This window comes from Nymphalis io, chromosome 13 (genome assembly GCF_905147045.1).
Source record: "Nymphalis io chromosome 13, ilAglIoxx1.1, whole genome shotgun sequence".
Taxonomy (NCBI): Eukaryota; Metazoa; Arthropoda; class Insecta; order Lepidoptera; family Nymphalidae; genus Nymphalis; species Nymphalis io.
The window spans coordinates 11,111,263-11,133,237 of NC_065900.1; the positions used below are offsets into that span (position 1 = coordinate 11,111,263).

General features: G+C 34.3%; 1 protein-coding gene and 2 non-coding genes across 3 annotated transcripts; 1 reads left to right on the forward strand and 2 right to left on the reverse strand.

Annotated features, from left to right (window-relative positions):
- Positions 1–2,399: 2,399 nt before the first annotated feature.
- Positions 2,400–6,829, reverse strand: LOC126772979 (uncharacterized). Its single transcript, XM_050493580.1, has 3 exons — positions 6,772–6,829; positions 3,247–3,405; positions 2,400–2,798 (listed from the first exon to the last, which is right to left on the reverse strand). Exons 1-3 carry the CDS (start codon positions 6,827–6,829, stop codon positions 2,569–2,571), a joined length of 447 nt encoding a protein of 148 aa, XP_050349537.1. The 3' UTR covers positions 2,400–2,568.
- Positions 6,830–17,979: 11,150 nt separating this feature from the next.
- Trnag-gcc (transfer RNA glycine (anticodon GCC)) lies at positions 17,980–18,050 on the reverse strand. Its single transcript has one exon. It is a non-coding gene; the product is annotated as a tRNA-Gly (tRNA).
- Positions 18,051–21,383: 3,333 nt separating this feature from the next.
- Positions 21,384–21,454, forward strand: Trnag-gcc (transfer RNA glycine (anticodon GCC)). The gene has a single exon. It is a non-coding gene; the product is annotated as a tRNA-Gly (tRNA).
- Positions 21,455–21,975: the final 521 nt, after the last annotated feature.

Below are 21,975 nucleotides of genomic sequence, written 5' to 3' on the forward strand. Positions count from 1 at the left end.
ATTTTCTTACCTTCTGTATTACTGGTATTCATTAAACATGGTATAGCTTAGAAATATATGTATGGAACTAAAATTCACATTATATACTTAAATACTAAGCACAGTTATTTTGTTAAGTAAACCTTAAAAAGTAAAGAGTATATTTTGGTATGTTTTATTGTAATATATAGCTGACTTATAAAATATTAATTATACTATATATAAAAAAAAAAAAAACATTTTTATTACACTATTAAATTTTAATATAATATCCCTCTCTGTTGCAAAGGTATTTTGCAGGTTCATGGCAGTGATTTGAGTAGCTTTTTATTAAGACACCTTCGTTGCTGATCACTAGATATGCGCGACAGGATTGAGAGAACTGCTTCGAACATTTCCATCGGTAGCCGTTCTTAACTGGATAATGCCTAGAGTATGTGAAGTTATCGTGCATTGCGAACATTCTCCCACTTACGGTTCTGATAAAACGAGCTAGAATATAATACATTTAGTTACAAAAGAATACGTACATCATACAAAAATCGACAATACATAATTCGTTTCGATTTTATTTAAATAAAAACAGTTCGCCTTCTAACTATTTATATAGTAATGAACAAATTGAGGCACTTTTTGTTTTATTAATACAGTTTGTAATGCTGCAATAAAATACGATTTTCTTCGCAATGAAAATCTTCGAAAGTCTCAGGAACCTCGGGACAGGGCTCTGAGGGATTCTTACCTACTAAAACATACAAGGGGGCACCCTTGTATGTTTTAGTTATTTTATTTATTTGGGATAATAATAATGTTATGATAGGTAATAAAAAACGTATTTATAAAAATTTACATTTTATAGTGTCTATAATTTTGATATACAATTACATTAAGTATAAAATTATCTTAAATACGATTTGGCACGGAAAGGAATTTATAATAGCCACAATGACTAGGTTATAAACAAATATTATTAAAACAATTACGGCTTTAACTATAAATGTTGTTTGATGAGGTGAACAACGTCTGTCTTTTTCTCACGAATGTCAAATCAATAATGATAGAAAGAGAGAAATCCGAGTTTATCTAAACAACGTTCATAACTAAGGCCGTTAATAAATAAAAGTATTTACTTTCCATAAGAAAAAAAAAATACTGAATTTCACACATGGTTCCTTATTGGCGTTCTTTATAAATTTTCATTAAGCTGCACCTAGTAAAAATAAACTTTATTTATGGAATGTAAGATATAGTTATGTAAGTCTGATAATTGAGTTCTCAAAAACATAACTAATACTTAAAACATTTTGGAATTATAAGTTACACCATTGAGCGAAAAGAAAAAAAAAATTAATTTCACAACATATTCTTTCTAATGTAAAACATTTACGATAAAATTAAGCTAAGAATGCATAGATTTCAGTTACAAAGTTTAGTTTGCGAAAGTGTTGAATATGTTCTACCCAATCTATAAGCTAGTTTCTTTGATGAGACAAAACTGTTGCTACACTTTTTAACACCACGCGGTAGAAAGAGACAGCGACTCGTCAAATTAGTAAGTATCAATAGAGATGGTTCAAATCAAACCAGTGTCTAATTAAATGTCAAATCTTAATAAATAGTTAATTTAAGCCACCACTATGTGGTATCGAGTGGATTATAATTTACTAGCAAGTACTAATTAAACTAATATCCTATTACAAATTTTAAATAATAATCCTTAAGGTAAATTAATATAATCGTCGGTATATAATTATTCTATTAAACAATTATTAAATATTCAGGATAACTTTATTATGATCGTATCGTATACACTATAGTCGTGTTGATACGACCTTTTAGAATTATACACTAGTTAGATATTCGCGAATAAATAAGAGATTACGACTAATAAGCAAGAAACGGCTTCGACTTAATCTTAAGTAACTGAATCAATCCATTATTTGGTCAGGTTTTGATGACTCTTTACTGGTATTCGTTACAACGTCTTTTTTTCCTTTTTTTTTCAATTTCGATATTCTAATTTCGCATCATTCCTTTAATTATTAATTTAATTAATTTATTTACGAACCATTATCTTAAGGCAGTGCTACGATTTAACGTCATCGAAAATACTTTGTTAAGTTAAAATACTACATTGGAATAAATATTATTATGATGAAGAATTGGTTGACTAGACACAATGGATTCTTATGTAACCATTAGTCCGTTTTCTAACGCAGATAGATTAGCGTATAATTTGACATAATTATAATTTCTTAGTTCTAAGCAACGTATGAAGTACAATATTGTCCTTGGTTTAAGTGAAATGTTTAATTAAATCACATCATATCTCACAGATTACATTATAACTTTCAATCAAATGTTATCCAACTATCGAGTGAAGTATGATAGTTTCAGATAAATCACTAACTTTATACCTATTACGCTATGAAGGCGTACCGCAAAAAATGTGGAAAATTTAGTAGCTTTTTATAAAAGGTTGAATGGCACATTGGCACTTTTTTGACGCTGGCGCATTTATTAATATTTTGGCGCGCTATAACTTTCTACAGATGTGATTATAGGCAAACCCGGACTTAACGGTGTATATCAGTCATTGAAATTATACTTCGTGTAATTGTCCTCGTGATTGTGGAAACCTTTATGTTTTATGTATCGGCCCTCGACCGTTGTTTGAACACAGCTGTTGCATCCCAGGCGCTTACGATCCCTGCAGGTCCAGTTGATTGTGTTCTGATAACGATTGTTTATCCAGTACTTGTTGTCCTTAAATATAAGTACCATGCTGCCCGAACGATGCGAAGGTAGGTAGTATATACCTGAAAAATAACCTCGACCTTATTATGAGTATAGAAATAAATATATTAATTACATAGATAATAAATTAATAAAAATAACTTCTAAAAATCAACTTTAATAGGTTAAAAACAGTAAAATAAAAGCTTTACATGTACCAGAATAGTGTATTCTAAAATATCGTCAAAATTTATTTCCATCTATAAACTAGCAGGTCCCTACCAGAAACATGCTTCCAAAAACACGTTAATATAATACCTAATAAGTACATTTAATTACATCACATGATCTTTAATATAACAAAAAAGTTTGTATACAAAAAAAAAAACAATTAACATTGAAGTCATTTAAGCGATTGTCTGAAGACATCTTTTTCCCTAATAAATCGTCCGTCGTGACATTGTCTAAGACGAGGCGGATCGTGTATGTGTCGACCGCGAAATATAGAAATATAATCGCGACCGTCGACGCCTTTGTACGTTATGACGTCAGCACGACACCCGTGGACGTCCCTTGATGAGCAGTACCACTGTTTCTTCCCATGTGCCTGATGATTCTTCATATAAAAAGTGAATCCATTTAAAATAAGTAGACCGGCTCCCGTCCGGCCTGGTATAAACTGCGCCGGAACTGATGAGAAAAACCAGAAAAATTAACCTCGGTTTACACGAAATAAAACACAGGTTTATTTTTATGAATAATTTATTTAAATGTAGCAATACAGCTGACTGTTATTGCTCAAAGCGTTGTAGGCCGTTTTAATGTTTTTGTTACAAAAACGGCGTATACGCTATGATTATGTATTTATCAGCCATATTGCTAATATTGACCTCGGGTTAAGTTCGAATAAAAAAAACAAGACAGGAAATTAGGATAGGAACAGGTAAATAATTAGTCCAGCCATCCCACATATCTTTATTTATCTTATTTTGTTGTCATATTTATTTATTAAAAAAAAAAGAATTACAATATTTATTTCCGAGTATACATATAAAAAAAAATTTATGTTAAAGTTTTAAGAGTAAAAATTCATTTGGGCTCAAGCCCAAGGTAATGGCACCATGGTTGTTTTGTAAACATAATATATTTGAAAAGACGTCCAAATTATGAAAGGCAAACATTTATAATTTAAAATATGAAAAAGTTGTTGTATGTTTTATTAAAAATTCAGATTTCATATTAGACAATGCTTAAAAACAAAAAGACACATCATTGTAGTCAAGTATAATTTTTAAATTTCATTATTTCATATTATACTTTGAAATCGTATCAATTACAATCCTAATCAACAACTTATGATATCTTGTCTCAAAAATAGTAAAAATAATAATAAAGCAGAAGTCGAATCTGCTTTTTATAACCTGGTATACTTATAACACCAATCAAATCCATTCATTCTAAAACAATAATTTCTTGTCGACATAACAAACATACACACATATGACAACACATAGTAGTAGTACGTATATAAATAACGAACTTTGTTTCATATATCGTAGGCACGTAATAGGTATATTGTGCACCATTAACATTCATTAGCAATAAATTTTGGGTATCGAACCAAAACATTCAAGCGTGCTTTTTTATTACAACCATATATTTTGTATATATAGTACTTTATATATATAAAGCACATTAAAATATTCAACCAGGGATTGAACCCGGTACTACCATGCTTAAGCTTTGTGTTTATTACACAATAAGTTATATACAATCTCATTCTAAAGTCTTTGTTTTAACTGTATATTCAAATAATAACTATTTCAGCATTTTAACATCTTGAGAAAACCTGTTTGTTTCAGAATAAAGTTGAAATAAGTAAAACAAACAATACATACATAACATTTTCTCGTAAAACTATAATGTCTAATAATAGACAAAATCTCTCAAAATATATAATTTCAATAAAAGAATAAAATCAATATATCACAAACAAAAACTGGGATTTCAACCTCATTAAAACAATTAACATATCATTTGGGAATCGAACCCACGATACACTGCTCGTGTTTTGCTTTAATTACATAAAACTGACAAATAAGATAGGGATTTGAACCCACTAATGTAATATTAAATGACAAATACAAACACAACTATCATAAGTTTTAACCGGGATACTATTTACATAAGATATGAGAAACAGACAAACAGAAACAAGTTTTAATAAATATTTGAAAATGTAGGAATCGAACCTACATTTTTTTTGTTATTTCTTCACTCTCACCAACACATACAAGTGAAACTATATATCATACTTACATCAGTTAGAATATACTTTTTTAATATTTGATTTATCTTAAAAAACCTATATGAATTAAACTTTTCAGTTAGCAGGAATTGAACCTGCATAATGAATTGAAGTTGGCTGTAGTTATTATAAATTAATCTAAGTAGTAAGTAAGTAATTCTGAGTAGTGTTAAGGTAACAAGTATTAATATTTAATTGTTACAATATTAAAATCGCTTTTATTAACTATAATTAATATTTATATGTAATATTAAAAGCTATAAATAAATGACAAAGATATAGCATATCATGGTATTTAATTTGTTATGAACTATCAATGATGTTTGTTTTTAACTGATTTGGTGTTCTGATAGAAAAACTACTGTATTTTTATATTTGTATCCGAATTTAAAATAATATTAGTGGTGTTTATAAAACATACATCAATATCATAGAAAATGCCTGCCTTTCACTTCATCAAAACAATTAGTTTATCTCTATAAAAACTATGCAAATCAGCTTTTTAAACTTAAGCTAATATTTGGAGGTCCTTTTAGAAAAAACTTACTTGCTACTACTCACCGAACCGAAGACAGCATTCAGGCACAGGATCTCAAATTAAGGTAAAAGCGGGAACAAAAACTAACCTTAACACAACATATCACTTTGCTTATTTCACATATAACCACACATTAAATTGCACAGATTTATTGCTTTATCTTTAAAGCATCACAATATTACAATTTCTAACACTATTTATAGCAAAAATACGCGCAAAACAAGTTTAAAAACAACTTGACGTTTCGATGCTTTAGGATTAAACCAAGAATTTGTTGTAAGGAATAATTTGCCGCAATCTTTTGTATCATATGTATCACTTTTACACCAAGAGCTTCGCGAAAAACTCTATCCCGATGCATTTTACAAAGAATTTTAGTCGAAAAACTATTAAAACAACAGTTATTTGGCATCGAGAGAGTTATTTTGACATTTCAAAAGTGACTGTAACCATAGGTTAACAATTTTTAAATTACCTTTTGGTTTTATCTCAATAACATTTTCTAATATTTCTAGTATTATTCATATTTGAAAAATAATAATAAAAAAAAATATGTACTACACCCTTCTAATTCTTCATTTTTTAAATGTTTTTATTGAATTAAAAATATTAATAAGTGCTAGAGACATCTAGTGATTGCTAGCGAAATTACAATATTTGTGATTACTGTCTTAATTGATAGATGGTGCTGTTATATAGTTCTAAGAAGGAAAGTTTTGTTCTATAATATTATTATTCATAATTGTTATTATATAATTAATAAATTATTATTATAATTAAGAATGTTAGGATAAAATGTCTGGTAGCAAATTATAGACGCCATCATAGTTTCAGTTACCAAAAATATATAATTATAGTGATCATCTTGTTCAAATCTTACTATAAAAAAATAAATCAAAAACTTATTTGTTATTCGTCAAAAAAAAAACTAATAGTAAAATATGAAGTCACTAGGTACTAAACTATTTTAGACCGATTTTGAAAGAAAGAAGAATGTGTCGCTTGTGATCAAAAGTGGTCTAAAGATCAATCACCAACGAGACCTATGTTGACTTATAGTCCACTAAGCAGAGAGTAACATTTAGTATGAGACAAAAAAAAATTAGCTGTCGGTAAAAAGTAGTGACTATATGAAAAATAATAATGGCTTAGCTTTTTTATTTGCTTTGCTATTTATTAAAATCAATTTTAATTGTGCGCAGGTAACTACACTTATGCTGCGCTAATGGTGATTCATCGATAACCCCGTACCCGAGTACTTGAAACATATTTTTCGCATAAAAACATGCTTTTTCATTCGGTTATAATATTTTACTAACTGCATATTTTTTGTTGCGTTCTGGTTATAATGACTCAACATTTTATGACATAGGTCTCGTTAGTGGTGAACATTTGGACTATATATTTTTGGCCATCAAAAATATGTTATAAGTAAGTATTTTTAATTAATTTTACAATATCCTTCATTATAATTACTTCAATGGATATTGATGGTGGACAATTAGTGCAAATATTGCCATTGCGAGCCATTGTTCTGCGCAAGGTCATGTTTGCAGAACAACTTGGTTCTTTTGATCTGAAAAATATTTCAGAAAAATCAGTAGATGTGCAATGGAAAAGGATAAAGATTGATAAGGAAATCATCAGAATATGCTTTGCTTTCTGCATGAAACTACACACTGCAACAAGCTGACTAGGCCATCAGCCTTGTTGAGTGCTTTATCTACGTAGTTGGAACAATTAAAAGAAAATCCCCAAACGTCGAAGGAAAGTCAGCAGTTTTTTTTTGTTAAGATAAAATTATCGTGAGGATTCCGTAGGGTCCTATTTAATTAAATGTGAAACTTTCAGATGTTGAGTTTTAAATTAGGTTTTTCTGTTAAATATGTGTGGGCCTTATATTTCTTTTTTTTTTCAAAAATATTAAGCTCCATATAAAATTGATGTTTGTTTCACTTATATTTCGTTAATAGTTTTAAAGTATATAAAACAAGAATTGCTCATATTAACGCCAATCGATATATGTTGACAAAGTCTATTTAATCAAATTCGTCTTTATTTACGATATACGGCCTAAAAGTTAAATCTTCTTCTTTGTTTGAATAACAAATATTAAATTTTTACGTCGTTTCGGAGAACAAAGGGCGTGACAGAAATGAACACACAGACACGAGCGACAAGAGTTATATAATAGTAGTTCCTTTATTTCATAGGATATACGAAAATATCTCAATTATTTGTTATTATTCGATTAGCATTTTTTGGATACTATCATAAAATATCGTGTGTTATGTCATATTATGTAATGATAACATAATATGATAACGCTATATAAGTAGACTACAAGTGTTCAACCGCGGCTAGACCCGTAGGTTAGATAAGGGGGAGAGGTTTTTGAGTTTTTGTGATAAAAAAATAGCCTATATACTTACGCGGGGTTAAGCTTATTTCATACCAAATTTCATCAAAATCGGTTTAGTGTTCTATCTGTGAGAGCGTAACAGGCAGAGAGAGTTACTTTCGCATTCATAACACTAGTATAGATAGACATAATAATTATTCTTCTTCGAAAGGAGATCTTTCTATTTTTCATAACTTCCAAAGGAATGTTGACATATGGTTTTTGGCAGAATAGAACTGAGCCTTCACCTCAACCCGTGGGTATAGCAATTGCCAGATAGGAAAAAGTTTGTGTTTTCCCGCGCATTCCCCAGACGTCAGTTGTAAAACAGACTATGTCGACCTCTAACGACGGGGATAAAGGAAAAATAATGATGATTACTTCCTATGAGACGCTATTATTAAAGTCGTTGGAATATATTTACAACGATATTAAGTAAGTCCACTGTTATTCAGATATTACTTCGAAGTAAAGATGATTTGTACTCTTTTTGCAATTTTCCTTTTCGATTAAATATTTATAACTTTTACCTACGTTTTCATACTAAAAAAATTGAATATATATAACATACAATTGATTAATATCATAACAAAATTGTTTTGGTGAAACAAAGGCTATAGTTAGTGTTAATTTCCACATATGATAGGTATACCAAATACAAATTTAATATGATGTCTAGTTTAATTGTCGGCTAGGTTTTAGAGCTAGGCTTAATCCTGGATGACCAGACATATATGAGTTTGTCCATCCTTGCTCCAATAAAACATGTATATTTATATAATATCGCTATGCTTTACATGTGGTCTTTAAATCGTCTAATTGACATCCCAATGCTTTTTGTTTTTTTTTGGGCATTAAAAGATACACTTTCGCAAACGTGAGTGTTGCATACGTTTTATTAAAAATACAGATAAAATAAATAATTGTTGATTCTTACAGACGATAACGGTATCTTCATTAATTAATCTTGATCGTTATATCAGACAGCGAATCAAAATTATTTGTAACAATATAAATGTAACTCATATAAGGTCACGTACGGTTGTTTTGAAGCATATAATATGAAAATGTCACGAAGCGATGTTATTTGTGTAGTCAATTAATATGTATGTATTTAATAATATGTTGAACATGACGTTGAGAAATGTTAACCATCGCTTACATCGCCAATGCGCCACCAACTTTAGGAACTAAGATGTTATGTCCCTTGTGCCTGTAATTACACTGGCTCACTCACCCTTCAAACCGGAACACAACAATAACAAGTACTACTATTTTGCGGTAGAATAAGTTTCATCAATATAGGTATTTTGAAATTTAACATTTAAATGTAATCCCAAATACAAATTTCTTTATCTAATATTACAATTACTAAGCACTGCACTTATTTATTGATAATCCAAGTAAAAACTCGCATATTATATTGTATATTAGGTGGCTAAGTAAATAATTCAATATTTCCAAAATTAAAAACGAATATTGAAATAAAATAATTAAATAACAGCCGAGATGGCCTAGTGGTTAGAACGAGTGAATCTTAACCGACGAACGTGGGTTAAGCCCGGAGAAGCACCACTGAATTTTCATGTGCTTAATTTGTATTTATAATTCATCTCGTGCTTGACAGCGAAGGAAAACATCGTGAAAAAACCTGCATGTGTCTAATTTCATTGAAATTCTGCCACATGTGTATTCTATCAAACCGCATTGGAGCAACGTGGTGGAATAAGCTCCAAACCTTCTTCTCAAAAAGGAGAGGAGGCCTTAGCCCAATAGGGGAACATTAACAGGCTGTTACTATACTAATTAAATAACAGAATTGTAACATTTTATATCGGTTTATTAAAAACAGCCAAAATTATAATTACGTAAAAGCTGAATAGGATAAGCTGTATTTATTAACTATTGTTATTGGAATTTGATTAATTACACAAAAAAAAAATATTTTTGATATTACATTATCAATATATACTAATAAAAGAGCCATCGGACGGTAAGTGGTCAGCAATATCCGTAGATGTTGATAGTATAAGACATAATTAACATTACTTTCGTTGTTAATGTGCTGCTAATCATCAGATATAAGAAGTTTACTTATGTTTACTGCCTGTGCCATTCAATAACATTCTTACGTTAATCAAATAAAACGAAAGAAAGTCAATTAAAAAGACGAAATAAAAAAAAACTTGAAGATATCAAACAAACACTTCTAGTAGAAATGAGTGGCGGCAAATTTCAAATATCCGCTTCAATCGAAGCTCAGTTCTCATTTTGAAATACATTCGGGAACGTAGATCATTGTTTCTGGATATGCTTCCCTATTAAATGATAAAAAAGTGTCACACTACACGACATGTACTGAATATTTTAACGTTGATAAAACAGAATATATGACGCTCACTTTATGTTATTTTTTATTGAAAAAGTTAAACCTTCGAGTGTGTCGAAGGTCTCTGGTCGGACTTTGTGCAAGACCGTCTGGGCAGGTACTACCCACCCACTCATCAAATATTCTGCCGCTAAGTAGCTATACTCAGTGTTATTATGTTCCGGTTTGTAGAGTGAGTAAGCCCGTGTAACTACATGCACAAGGGATATAATATCGTTGCCAAGTTTGGTTCCGCATTGATAATGTAAAGGAGAGTCGATGACAATTTCAAGGTCAAGTGACGTCAACTCAGCCTACGTATTTTATGTTTGAAATAAGACACAACTAATTTCACTAAAATATACTAACACACTAAAAAAGTCGAGATGGCCCGGTGGTAAGAACGCGTCAATCTTAACTGATGAACGTGAGTTTAAACCCTTTTTTTTCCCCCGCTGGAAAAACGCATTTACGCGTTTCCCCCACTTGAAGTGGGGGGGTATTTGGGGCTCACCGCCGCTGAAGGCGCCGGAATACCCACCAAAAAACCAGCGATACCCACACCGTCTTTTCGGGGGACGCCACGGGATCGCTTGCGCATACTACCGTGACGTCCCAACGGTAGGCTGCCTCTGCAGGCCTCCAAATTCTAAGGGGTTCTCACGCTCCCGCTCCGCGGCCTCCTTCTGCGACATGACGTTTTCGCAGAAAGAGACCATCTCCTTCCAGCCCCTCTCGCTACCGATCATGGCGTTTATCACGCTCAGCAGCGAGAGGTCTCCGCCTACAATGGCCGCCAGATAATGGCGCTGAGGTCCCCATGCAGTACACTCAATCAGGGTGTGACGCGCCGTGTCCGAAGGCGCGCCGCACTCGTGGCAGGAGGGAGTGACCTCCCGCCTCGCTATCCGGTGCAGATATCTACCGAAGCAACCGTGCCCGGTAAGTACCTGCGTCAGCCTGAATGTGAGTGTGCCGTGACTCCGTTCCACCCAGCGACTCAAGTGGGGACGGACCGCCTCCACTGTCGCCAGGCCTGCCGAGGGGGACCCCAGGTCCTCCTCCCACCTGCGAATCAAGGCTCGCTGGGCTAGAGCCCTGACTCGCTCCACCTCCGCCAATCCTGGACGGTCGCCACTCGACCTCGCTTCCACCCGGAACCGGTACACTTCCGCAAGCACCTCTGCCTGGAGTTCCCAAGGCGGATCGCTCGCGAGAAGTGTCGCTGCCGTCCATGACACTGTACGGTAACCACGTATCGCTCTCACCGCTATGACTCTCTGTGGTCTCCGAAGAAGAGCCTTGTTACGAGCAGTGAGAGCGTCCACCCAGATGGGTGCACCGTACAGCGCCATGGAGCGCACCACACCAGCGTATAATCGCCGGCAAGGTGTTTCCGGCATTCCTACGTTGGGTAGAAGGCGGCCCAAGGCGGCAGCGGCATTGATGAGCTTCGGGCTGAGTTGGACAAAATGCTGCCCGAAGCTCCATCTTCCATCCAGAATCAGGCCCAGATACCTCATCTGGGCCTGCACCTTAATCACCGTTCCCTGGACGGTGATAGACGCTCCTCGAGGGGGACCTCGATGTGGACCGTGGAATAGGAGGGCCTCCGTTTTTGTTACAGAGACCCTCAAGCCCAGCATCCTGATTCGATCCATCGTGAGCGACACTCCGACCTCAGCCAAGCGGGCTGCCTCCTGAAAAGTACGTCCCGTCGCTGTAATGAGGGTGTCATCCGCGTAGCACAGCACCCCCATCCCGGGAAGGACGGGTGCCCGCAGGAGCCAGTCAAAGCCGACGTTCCACAGGATTGGGCCGAGAACCGACCCCTGTGGAACGCCGCAGCCTACTCGACGCCGGACAAGTCGCCCATCGCCCCCCTCCCAGAGGACCACCCGATCCTGGAGGTATGCCCCCAACAGCCTTCTGAGAAAGGAAGGCACCCCATGATATCGAAGCGCCTCCCTTATTGTCCCGAAAGGAAGACTATTGAAGGCGTTCGCCACGTCCAGCGATACCGCCAGGACCACGTCCCCTCGGGCCACCGCCTCCATGGTCCGGGTCTTCAGGGACGTGCGTTCGAACCCGGGCCAGCACCTCTGAATTTAAATGTGCTTTATTTCTATTTATAATTCATCTCGTGCTTTTCGGTGAAGGGAAACATCGTGAGGAAACCTGCATATGTCTAATTTCATCGAAATTCTGCCACATGTGTATTCCACCAACCCGCATTCGAGCAGCGTGATGGAATAAGCTCAAAACCTTCTCCTCAAAAAGGGAGAGGAGGCCTTAGCCTAGCAGTGGGACATTTACAGGCTGTTACTGTACTATACTAACACATACGTGGAACCACCAACCCACAATGGGGTAGCGAGGGGGAATTAGCTCACAAAAAGAGAGGAGGCCCAGAAGTGGGACATTCATGGAATGTTACATTATTTTAGTGTTATCTTACCTAATATTGCTAGAAAGATTATTAAGAGCTATTTCACACTATTAAAAAATGTTTTATAGTTTAAGTAATAAATTTTAAAATTTAAAACAAAATGATTGATTAATATACGCTTAAGAAAAAGTAAACGTAGTTTCAGTTTCACGTCAGTTTGACGTTTCTAGTTGCAAATTTTATATGAGTGTAATTCCAGACAGTATTTGGGTGGTCGATAGAGTACAGAAGTGGAATGCGATTTGCCGAATTCAGTTTGCGTATATCTATTTGCTAAATCAGATGATCCTCATATACCGAGTACATATATATATATATGCTGTCTCATTCCTAATGACAGATATAATAACAAAGGATTCAAAGGATTTTGGAATTATCTGTTGCGGATAAAAAGAATATAAAAAATCCAAAACGAATTATGCCATGAAGTTTTTACGTGTGAATTGAAAATCTTTAGACTAGACTAGGGGCTGTTGCGTTTTTATTTATATGTATATTTTCCTCGTGGTATTTACATATCTTCCTTAGGACTTCGCAAATAACTGGAAATATTAAGAACTTTTAGAAAATTTTAAATTAAATGGAAATTCAAATTTTACTAAAATTATTCAATATATATTTAAATAAATTTAATTTTTGCATTAATGTAAAAGTATGAATCTTATAGTTCAATCAATTCCAATAGAGGTTAAGTTGATAGAAAAAATAATGTATATTTTAGCACAGGGAATAATGAATTGATTAATTTTTATTACGTAAAGATTACGTTGATGATGATTCCATGGTAGCATGACCAAGGATCCCGTGGCGCTCCTCGTTAAGACGGGAAGAGTACCGCTGGTTTTTTAGTGGGTATTCCTATGTTCGGGGCGCATTCGGCGCCCGGGATACCGGCCAGCCCCACATACCCCCCCCCCTCTGTCATATGGAACACTGTTCCTTGAAAAATAAATAAATAAAAAAAACACATAAAGACATTGCTGTCCAAATAAATTTAGTTTTTCCCCATGGGTGAGGTGTTTCGATCCAAACAGGTCGTAGCTTTTTGACAATCAATGGGAAAGTGCATATAATACATATAAGGTAGTGTTTATGTTGAATAAAGATTTTGAATTTGAATATTGATAAGATAAAATATTGATAAAAGTTTTAGAATACGATTTAAAATTATTTAAACGAGTAATTCGTCTAAATTTTAATATAAATGCGGCATATAAAATAATTGTATTTGAACTTTGTTCGTTGGTTCGTGTTATTTTGGCCACGATTAACAATATTTTGAGATGAAAAGAAATTCTCTCGGGAAATACAAGTTTTATAAGAGAAAATAGATTAAAATTTAATTCGAAATATATCGTTCATCCCCGAGGATCGTGTTCAATGTTACATTAATAATCTCATTATGCTATCAATTGCCTTTAGCGGTTTTAAGTAAGGTAATTATCAGCGTTGGATATAATTTAGTAACTTTTATATGTTATAACATAGTTATTCTACAATAAAATGTATCATATTATATTCTTAGAACATTTAAAAAGTAGAAGCTTTATTTATACATAATTATATTTTTAGAGTACGTCAGTATTTGAAGGCCGTGTATCGTTTCAGCATCAATACACTGCAATGTGATTCATTGAGATAGTATGTTCCTGATTAAACTGGCTCACTAACCAAAACACACCTAATGCATTGATGATGGCGGAAGTTATAGGTTTTTTCGGACTTGAAATTCCCAGATAGGTGACTGGAAGTTAATACCAGTATTATATTTCTTTTATTCATAATAATAAATGACGAAGTGTTTTTTTCTTTAATGCCTAACTGTAAAAACTACTAAACCAATATACATAAAATGTATACCAGAAAACGCAGCGCGCTTCGAAGGAGATTTTAGTGTATAATTTGAATATATAAGTAGATGCGCCTCGCAGTTTGACCCGCTTTAAATTTAGTCTATTGCAGTGACAAGCATGAATTTCATGTTCTTGTTTATGATAGCTTCGAATGCCTATTATATTTAACACTTTTCTTAAATATGTATAAATTAGTTTCCACGTGCGGCTTCGCTGCGTGGAGGGGCATTTGGTGGTAGGTACCGTATGTCCTTTTCTGTACCTCTGAAAACGTGTATCATAATTATCGGTTATGATATTGTAAAACAATCGTACAAATTAACCGTTTATTCAAAAATATTACCATTATTTTCTAAAAATCTCAAAATAATTATTAAAAATCAAGTAAGTAAAATCAAGTAAAACCTTATAATATGATGCGAAGATTCATAATAGTCGGTTGAGTATTTAAGAACTCTAAGCATAATAAACAAATGAACTCACTTTGACATTTATAATATTAATAAGGATTCATTTGTTTTGTTTTAGATATTTTGACTGGATTTGCAAGATTTCTTACTGAAAGATTAAAAATAATATGAAAGGTACTATGTTATCATATTCTGATTTCAATTTTAATTTCATTTAAAACATTTGCACTAAATTTATCGTTTTATTTTTTCAATTTAGTTAAATAACGAATGTGTTCTACAAACCATACATTCAAAATGGCGCCGTTAATAAAGACGAACGACAATTTTATACGATTTTCAAGTAAATTGCCAGTTAATATTAAGTATTATACCGCAGTGAATAAAGCCTATTAAGTTAATTTTGCACCACAAATATTCATTATATCTGTGATTTGCAGAGATTCGAGAGATGAGAATTATATTGGAACATTTGGTTAGCACTCAAGTGCACATTTATAATATATAATAAATGTAAGGGAGCACCACTAAATCTAACTGCTCCCAGCCAATCACACCTGCACGTGGTTCATCCTGCCGACAAACAAACGAGGCTCTGGCGACCGACTTATGGCGTTATAACCATTCGATAAAGGCGTAGCTAAATTCCGCAGACCGATGACGGTTGCCTGTACGACGAGCTACGTTCTGCGATCACCAACCCGTCTGCCCAGCGTGGTGATTATGAGCAAAAACCTCGATAGCACACACATTTTCGCAACTGCCCCTAGTTCCCGGTCACTCCGCTGTTCCGGGCCATGGCGGCGGTCATGGTAAGGGCGGGTCAGGGGGTGCTAAGAATTCCCGGGTTACGGTAGGCCGCCAACTACTTGACTCTGGCTACGTATAACGAACGCACGCTACGGCTCGGCTGACGAACATAGGATGGATATTTTGGGGTTATGTGAAATCCGAAGAAAAGGGAGGAACCATAACCTTAGAATCAGGCCACCTTATGTACTTCGGAGCGGGAGACTTTTGGTCCACAAAGATATCAAGAAAGAAATTGACTTCATTATGACGGACAAGAGGCGAATATTTAGAGATGTCTCCGTGATTACGAGACATATATATGAGATTATATATATTTTATTCTGTCATCTTTTCGGGGGGACATCACAGGGACTCCACATGCATGGAGCAAGAGTACGAATACCGCAATGCTTGAAGACTAAAGTCTTCAACGAGTGCGTGTTGTCGGTTATGACTTACGGAGCCGAGACGATTTTTGTTTTTTTTAATAATATAGGTTGGCGGACGAGCATATGGGCCACCTGCTGGTAAGTGGTCACCAACACCCATAGACATTGGCATTGTAAGAAATATTAACCGTCGCTTACATCACCAATGCGCCAACAAGCTTGGGAACTAAGATGTTATGTCCCTTGTGCCTGTAATTACACTGGCTCACTCACCCTTCAAACCGAAACACAACAATACCAAGTACTGCTGTTTTGCGGTAAAATATCTGATGAGTGGGTGGTACCTACCAAGACGAGCTTGCATAATCTGCTCTACCACCAGTAAGTTAGTAAGCTGATGTGGCAATGGGCTGGACACATATGTTGCAGAACCGACAACCTTAGGAGTAGACGTGTTCTGGAGTGGAGACCATGCCTTGGCAAACGTAGCGTAGGACGCCCTCCGGCTAAGTGGAGTGACGATATTCGCAAAGTGCTGGCAGCGAATAGATATTGAGAGCTGAGGATCGAGCTCAGTGGCGTGCCATTGGTAAGGCCATGTCCAGCAGTGGACGACGAAGGGTTGATGATGATGATGTATATAATAAATAACCTGTAATAAAAGTACTTCACTAATCTTATTTATTGCTTCCTTATATTAAATATACTATATAAATGTTTCAATGTTTAATGATCTTGAAGCTTAAGCGACTGTATTGGATTATAATGAGCTGCTCCTTTTGAAATCAGATTAATAATGTGATTGAAAGTAATCAAAATCAAATTAAACATTATATTACATGTTAATAACAGATTAATTAATGAATGTACTTATGTTATTACTTTAGTTAATCTGTAATCGTGATTTATGATTACACGTATTTAAATAACTTCCCTTCTTGTCAAAATAAATTGAAACATGTGTTTACAAATTAAATTGAAAATCGGCTTATAAAAATATTATTATTGTATGTATATATTTATATTGTATCTTTTAACATTAAAAAGAGAGTCTAACTCTGTTTCAAGTCTAAGTTTTAGTCGAGGTGATATTACTTTATGCGATACAGTCTGGTGAGGTACCACCCACTCATCAAATATTCTTCCGCTAAACAGCCATTCTTAATGTTGTTGTGTATTCGGTTTGAAGGGTGAGTGAGCCAGTAACTATCGATACAAATCACATAATATCTTAGTTCCCATGGTTGGCGATGTAAGGAATAGTTAATATTTCTAACATTGGCATTTTTTATGAGCGGTGGTGAACACTTACCATTAGGTGGCCCATTTGCCAATCCACCTATATATGACATAAAATCCCTTTGATTTCAACACAGGTTTCTTGACGATATTGTCCTTTACTTTCGAACAAGAGATAAATTGTAAATATCTAAAATGGTTTTGTAGAGTGCAGTAAAAGTGCTTTAAAACTTCCATTATGGCAGAGCTAAACTCTGAAATATTACTTCTCATAGAGCCATAAATTCTACCTAGAGCAATGTGGATTACGATTACGGAAGCTCGTTTTAAAATGCCTATCATTTCGGCATAGAAAAAAATCTAATAAATCTTTAAAACTCTTTGAAATATTTGAATACAACTCTAGTAAAAAATTGTATCACCTCGGAACCTAATACCTACCCTATTTAGAATTTATAATTGAAATTAAAGCAGTTTAGAAATAAAATTAATTATTAAATAATTATAAAAAACATTTTGCATCGGCCGGGAATCGAACCCGGGCCGCCCGCGTGGCAGGCGAGCATTCTACCACTGAACCACCGATGCTTGTGTTAAAATATTACAAATGTTACTACACAATATATTTAAAAAGTACAGCACAACAGTTACTCACGTAAAAGATTTGAACAGCTGTTAAAGAAAAACCTTTTACATTGTTATATCAAATTTAATCATTTTTAAGCATTTATTAATTAAAAGATTTTTTAAGGTTTATGTATGTAACAGCCTGTGAATGTCCCACTGTTGGGCTAAGGCCTTCTCTCCTTTTTTTTGGGGAGAAGGTTTTGGAGCTTATTCCACCACGCTGCTTTAATGCGGATTAGTGAATAATGAAAAACTTCAGTTGTGCTTGCCTGGGATTGAACCCACGATCATCGGTTAAGACTCACGCGTTCTTACCACTGGACCGTCTCAGCTCTGTCAGAATAATATTGGTTGGATTATAATTACACTAATATATTAATTAAGCTTTGATGTATGTCGATGATGTATGGTAAATCAAAGAATACAAACTTTACGTTAGTGTTGACATTCGTTGTTATATATATGTAAGTTTTTATTCATAAAGTGTAGTTTTTAATCATAATACATAATATAGAATATATATAATAATTATTCACATTAAAGCCTAATAGACCTACAAATTAAAGTAGTTACTGTACAAACATGACCGCGTGGATGAAATTTACACATTAATACAATAACAAAAACATATCTATATTATTAAATTAATTAATATTTTAATTAATAATGAGCAGAAACTAGTAAAATTGTTATAAGTTATGCTAATATACGGTGCTGACATTGTTTGTTAGTTTGAAGACGCAAATCTTATAATCTAGCAGATAGAGTTGAAGAATGTCTGAAATTTGAAGAATTTAATTTAAGATATTTTTTTTATAGAATAGGAAGGTGGATGAGCATATGGGCAACCTGATGGTAAGTGGTCACCAACGCCCTTAGACATTGCCAATGTGCCACCAACATTTGGACCTAAGATTTTATGTCCCTTGTGCCTGTAATTACACTGACTCACTCGCCCTTCAAACCGGAACACAATAATACCAAGTACCAATCTACTACTACTCGAATATCTGATGAGTGGGTAGTACCTACCCACACAAGCTTGCACAAAGCTCTACCACCAGTAATAAAATAAAAAATGAATATTCAGTAAAAGATAAATATATTGAAGAATCTTTGTGCCATTTATTAAGGAAGATTATATACCATATAATTATAGCATCAAGTTATGTCCCACAAGGGCGTTTAAAGTGGATAAGCCTGCGTCGAACAGCTTCTGTTGTGTATAAGGAAGATATATAAATATTATTTAAGCAAGTATTTTAGCGTCAATTCGTGACATACTTTAAATTGTACAAACATGCAAATTAAATAATTGTATCGTAATCGTATTCATATATTATAAATGTCAGCGTTTTAATAATTGAAAATGTATATGTTATTAATATTATCGAGTACAAATAAACAATAATTAATTAAAAATTGCTTATTCTTATTAATGTATGCTCAGTTTGTTGTTTTGCCGATTTTCGGTATAATCTACATTTCGATCCACCAATCCGTGTTGATTTAGCGTGGTGGAAATAGCTTCTAATCTTCTCGTCAAACGGAGAGGAAACCTAAGCCCAGCATTGGGATATATCAAGGCCTTTACTTGTTTTACTTTATACTACATTCCTAAACATCGGTAGCTTTACATTAAATTTACTCCTGCAACATGAAGATTCAAATGCTCATAAAGGTTTACTTGAATCCTTACCAATATTATAAATGTGAATGTTTTTGTACGTTTGTTACGCAACCACGTCTTAGCTAGTCAACCGATGTGAAATAATACTGTGAAATATCGCATAGACATTGTCAGGTATACAAATAATTATATAGGGTGTCTAACATCTCTCCATCTCGTTACTTGTGGGCGAAGCCGCGGAATTCAAGTAAAGAATATATTTTATTTGATTTTATCCAACAATAGTTGTTTAATTGAAGACTGTATGCATAGCTGTATCTTTCTCATTAAACTGATCGCTAATGCCTTTCTCTCTTTTAACCTGCTCATCTTCAAGGTTACTAGTGAGGTCATGACCTAAGCACTTAATACTACAACGCAACTATCACATAATTCAAACGAAGCTCTCGCACATTCACCGACCCCCCCCTACATCGACATAACGTACTCCTCGTTTTTTTTACTACTTTTTTTTACTACTTTCCATCATGATATATATCTACATATAATCTATCAATATTTACAAAAATTAGTATAGTATGATTCAAAGAAGAAAAGGTTTTTTAAGATTGATTTTATTCCTTTTAGTTTTAATTATTCTTATTCATTTCAATAACATTTTAGTAATAGCTGGGTGAAAGCGTAACAGACATACAGAGTTACCTTCTCATTTATAATATTAGAATGGATATAACCTTATTTTAAGCTCGTGTCAAAATAACAAAATTTGTAGTGGCTCGACGATGGCCTGCTTAACAAAACTCTCCTTTTATTAATTAATATATAATTGATGAAGTTAACAACCGTGCGAAAAAAGAAGATTGATATTCTTAACAAAACGTTGAACTTGTGTTCGAAGTAGGTTTACAACTTGTAAAAATAGTTATATGATATTGGTAAGCCGGTTACAGCACATATTCTGGCTTATTAAGGTGTGGTGATGGCATTGATGAATTACGCTTAACACAAAAAATCTGGGTTGAAACGGGGGTATCACCATGATCGACTGCAGAATGAAATAGCAGCGTTCTAATCCTTTTTTTATCGCTGGAAAAATGTTTCCGCCACGGGAACATTGGGGAAGTATGTGGGACGGTGTCCAAGGCGCCAAGTACATTCCGAACATCGGAAGACCCATTAAAAAATCCAGCGGTACCCTTTCCGTCTTAACGAGGAGCATCACGGGATCGCTTGCCCGTAAGGCGATTTAATTCTCCATCATTTTGTAAAATTCCTTTAAGCCGGAACACAATAAAACTAAGTATTTTGTAGCATAACTAATAAGTGGACTTTACCTACTCAGGTACTTGTAATAACTTAACTAGCTATTAGCTTTATATAAAAAGAAAAATCAGTATTGAATATTATAAACTTGTTGAAGTAATTACAAATGATTCCTTAGTTAAAATAAACACTCGAATTAAGAACAAGCGGAAGAATCACTATATAAAATGCTTGGGTAAGTAAAATTGTAAAATGAAAGGTCATATTATGCGAACGCGCGTCACGACAAAATATACCTATAATAATAAAAAAATAGAACGTAGCACACACTTGAGTAAGCGAATTGTCTAACATGATTCTATTATTTTCATTCTCTAAAACATTTGATGTTACCGTGTTAAGCATCGGTGGTTCAGTGGTAGAATGCTCGCCTGCCACGCGGGCGGCCCGGGTTCGATTCCCGGCCGATGCAATTGTTATTTTATATAATAATTCTACATTCGTTGACAAGGTGACAAAAATGTTTTTGTAATAATTACTTTTTATTATTTAAAAAAAATCTAGTAATTAATATTTTCAGTTTTTACACATTTCCAAATATAAGAAATTGTGAATCCTATGCTGCTCTAGAAGGTCTAAGGTTTTAGAAGAAGCTTTTCTGTCTTGGTGGAAGGTGAAGACTATGGTAAGCCACGAAAGTTCTACATGCACTAGCTTCAGCCAGTCAGGAGGATGGAAGCTGTACAATTCAATTTAAATAAATACTGCTACAGAGACACTGGAAGAATGAGGGCGCGTTTCAAAAGGCAATTGGGATACAGTGGCTTACTCACGATGGAGGTCATCCTTTCAGACAATTGTTTCAATCATGCCCCCCATAATCCTTCTCCTCTGCAGGGTACTCAACGTAAAGTGACAGGTGGCTTGCGCAGGGACGGATGCGACCAGTACGGAAGTGTGCGTAACTTTTAATAACGCGCCTTTCCTCATTAC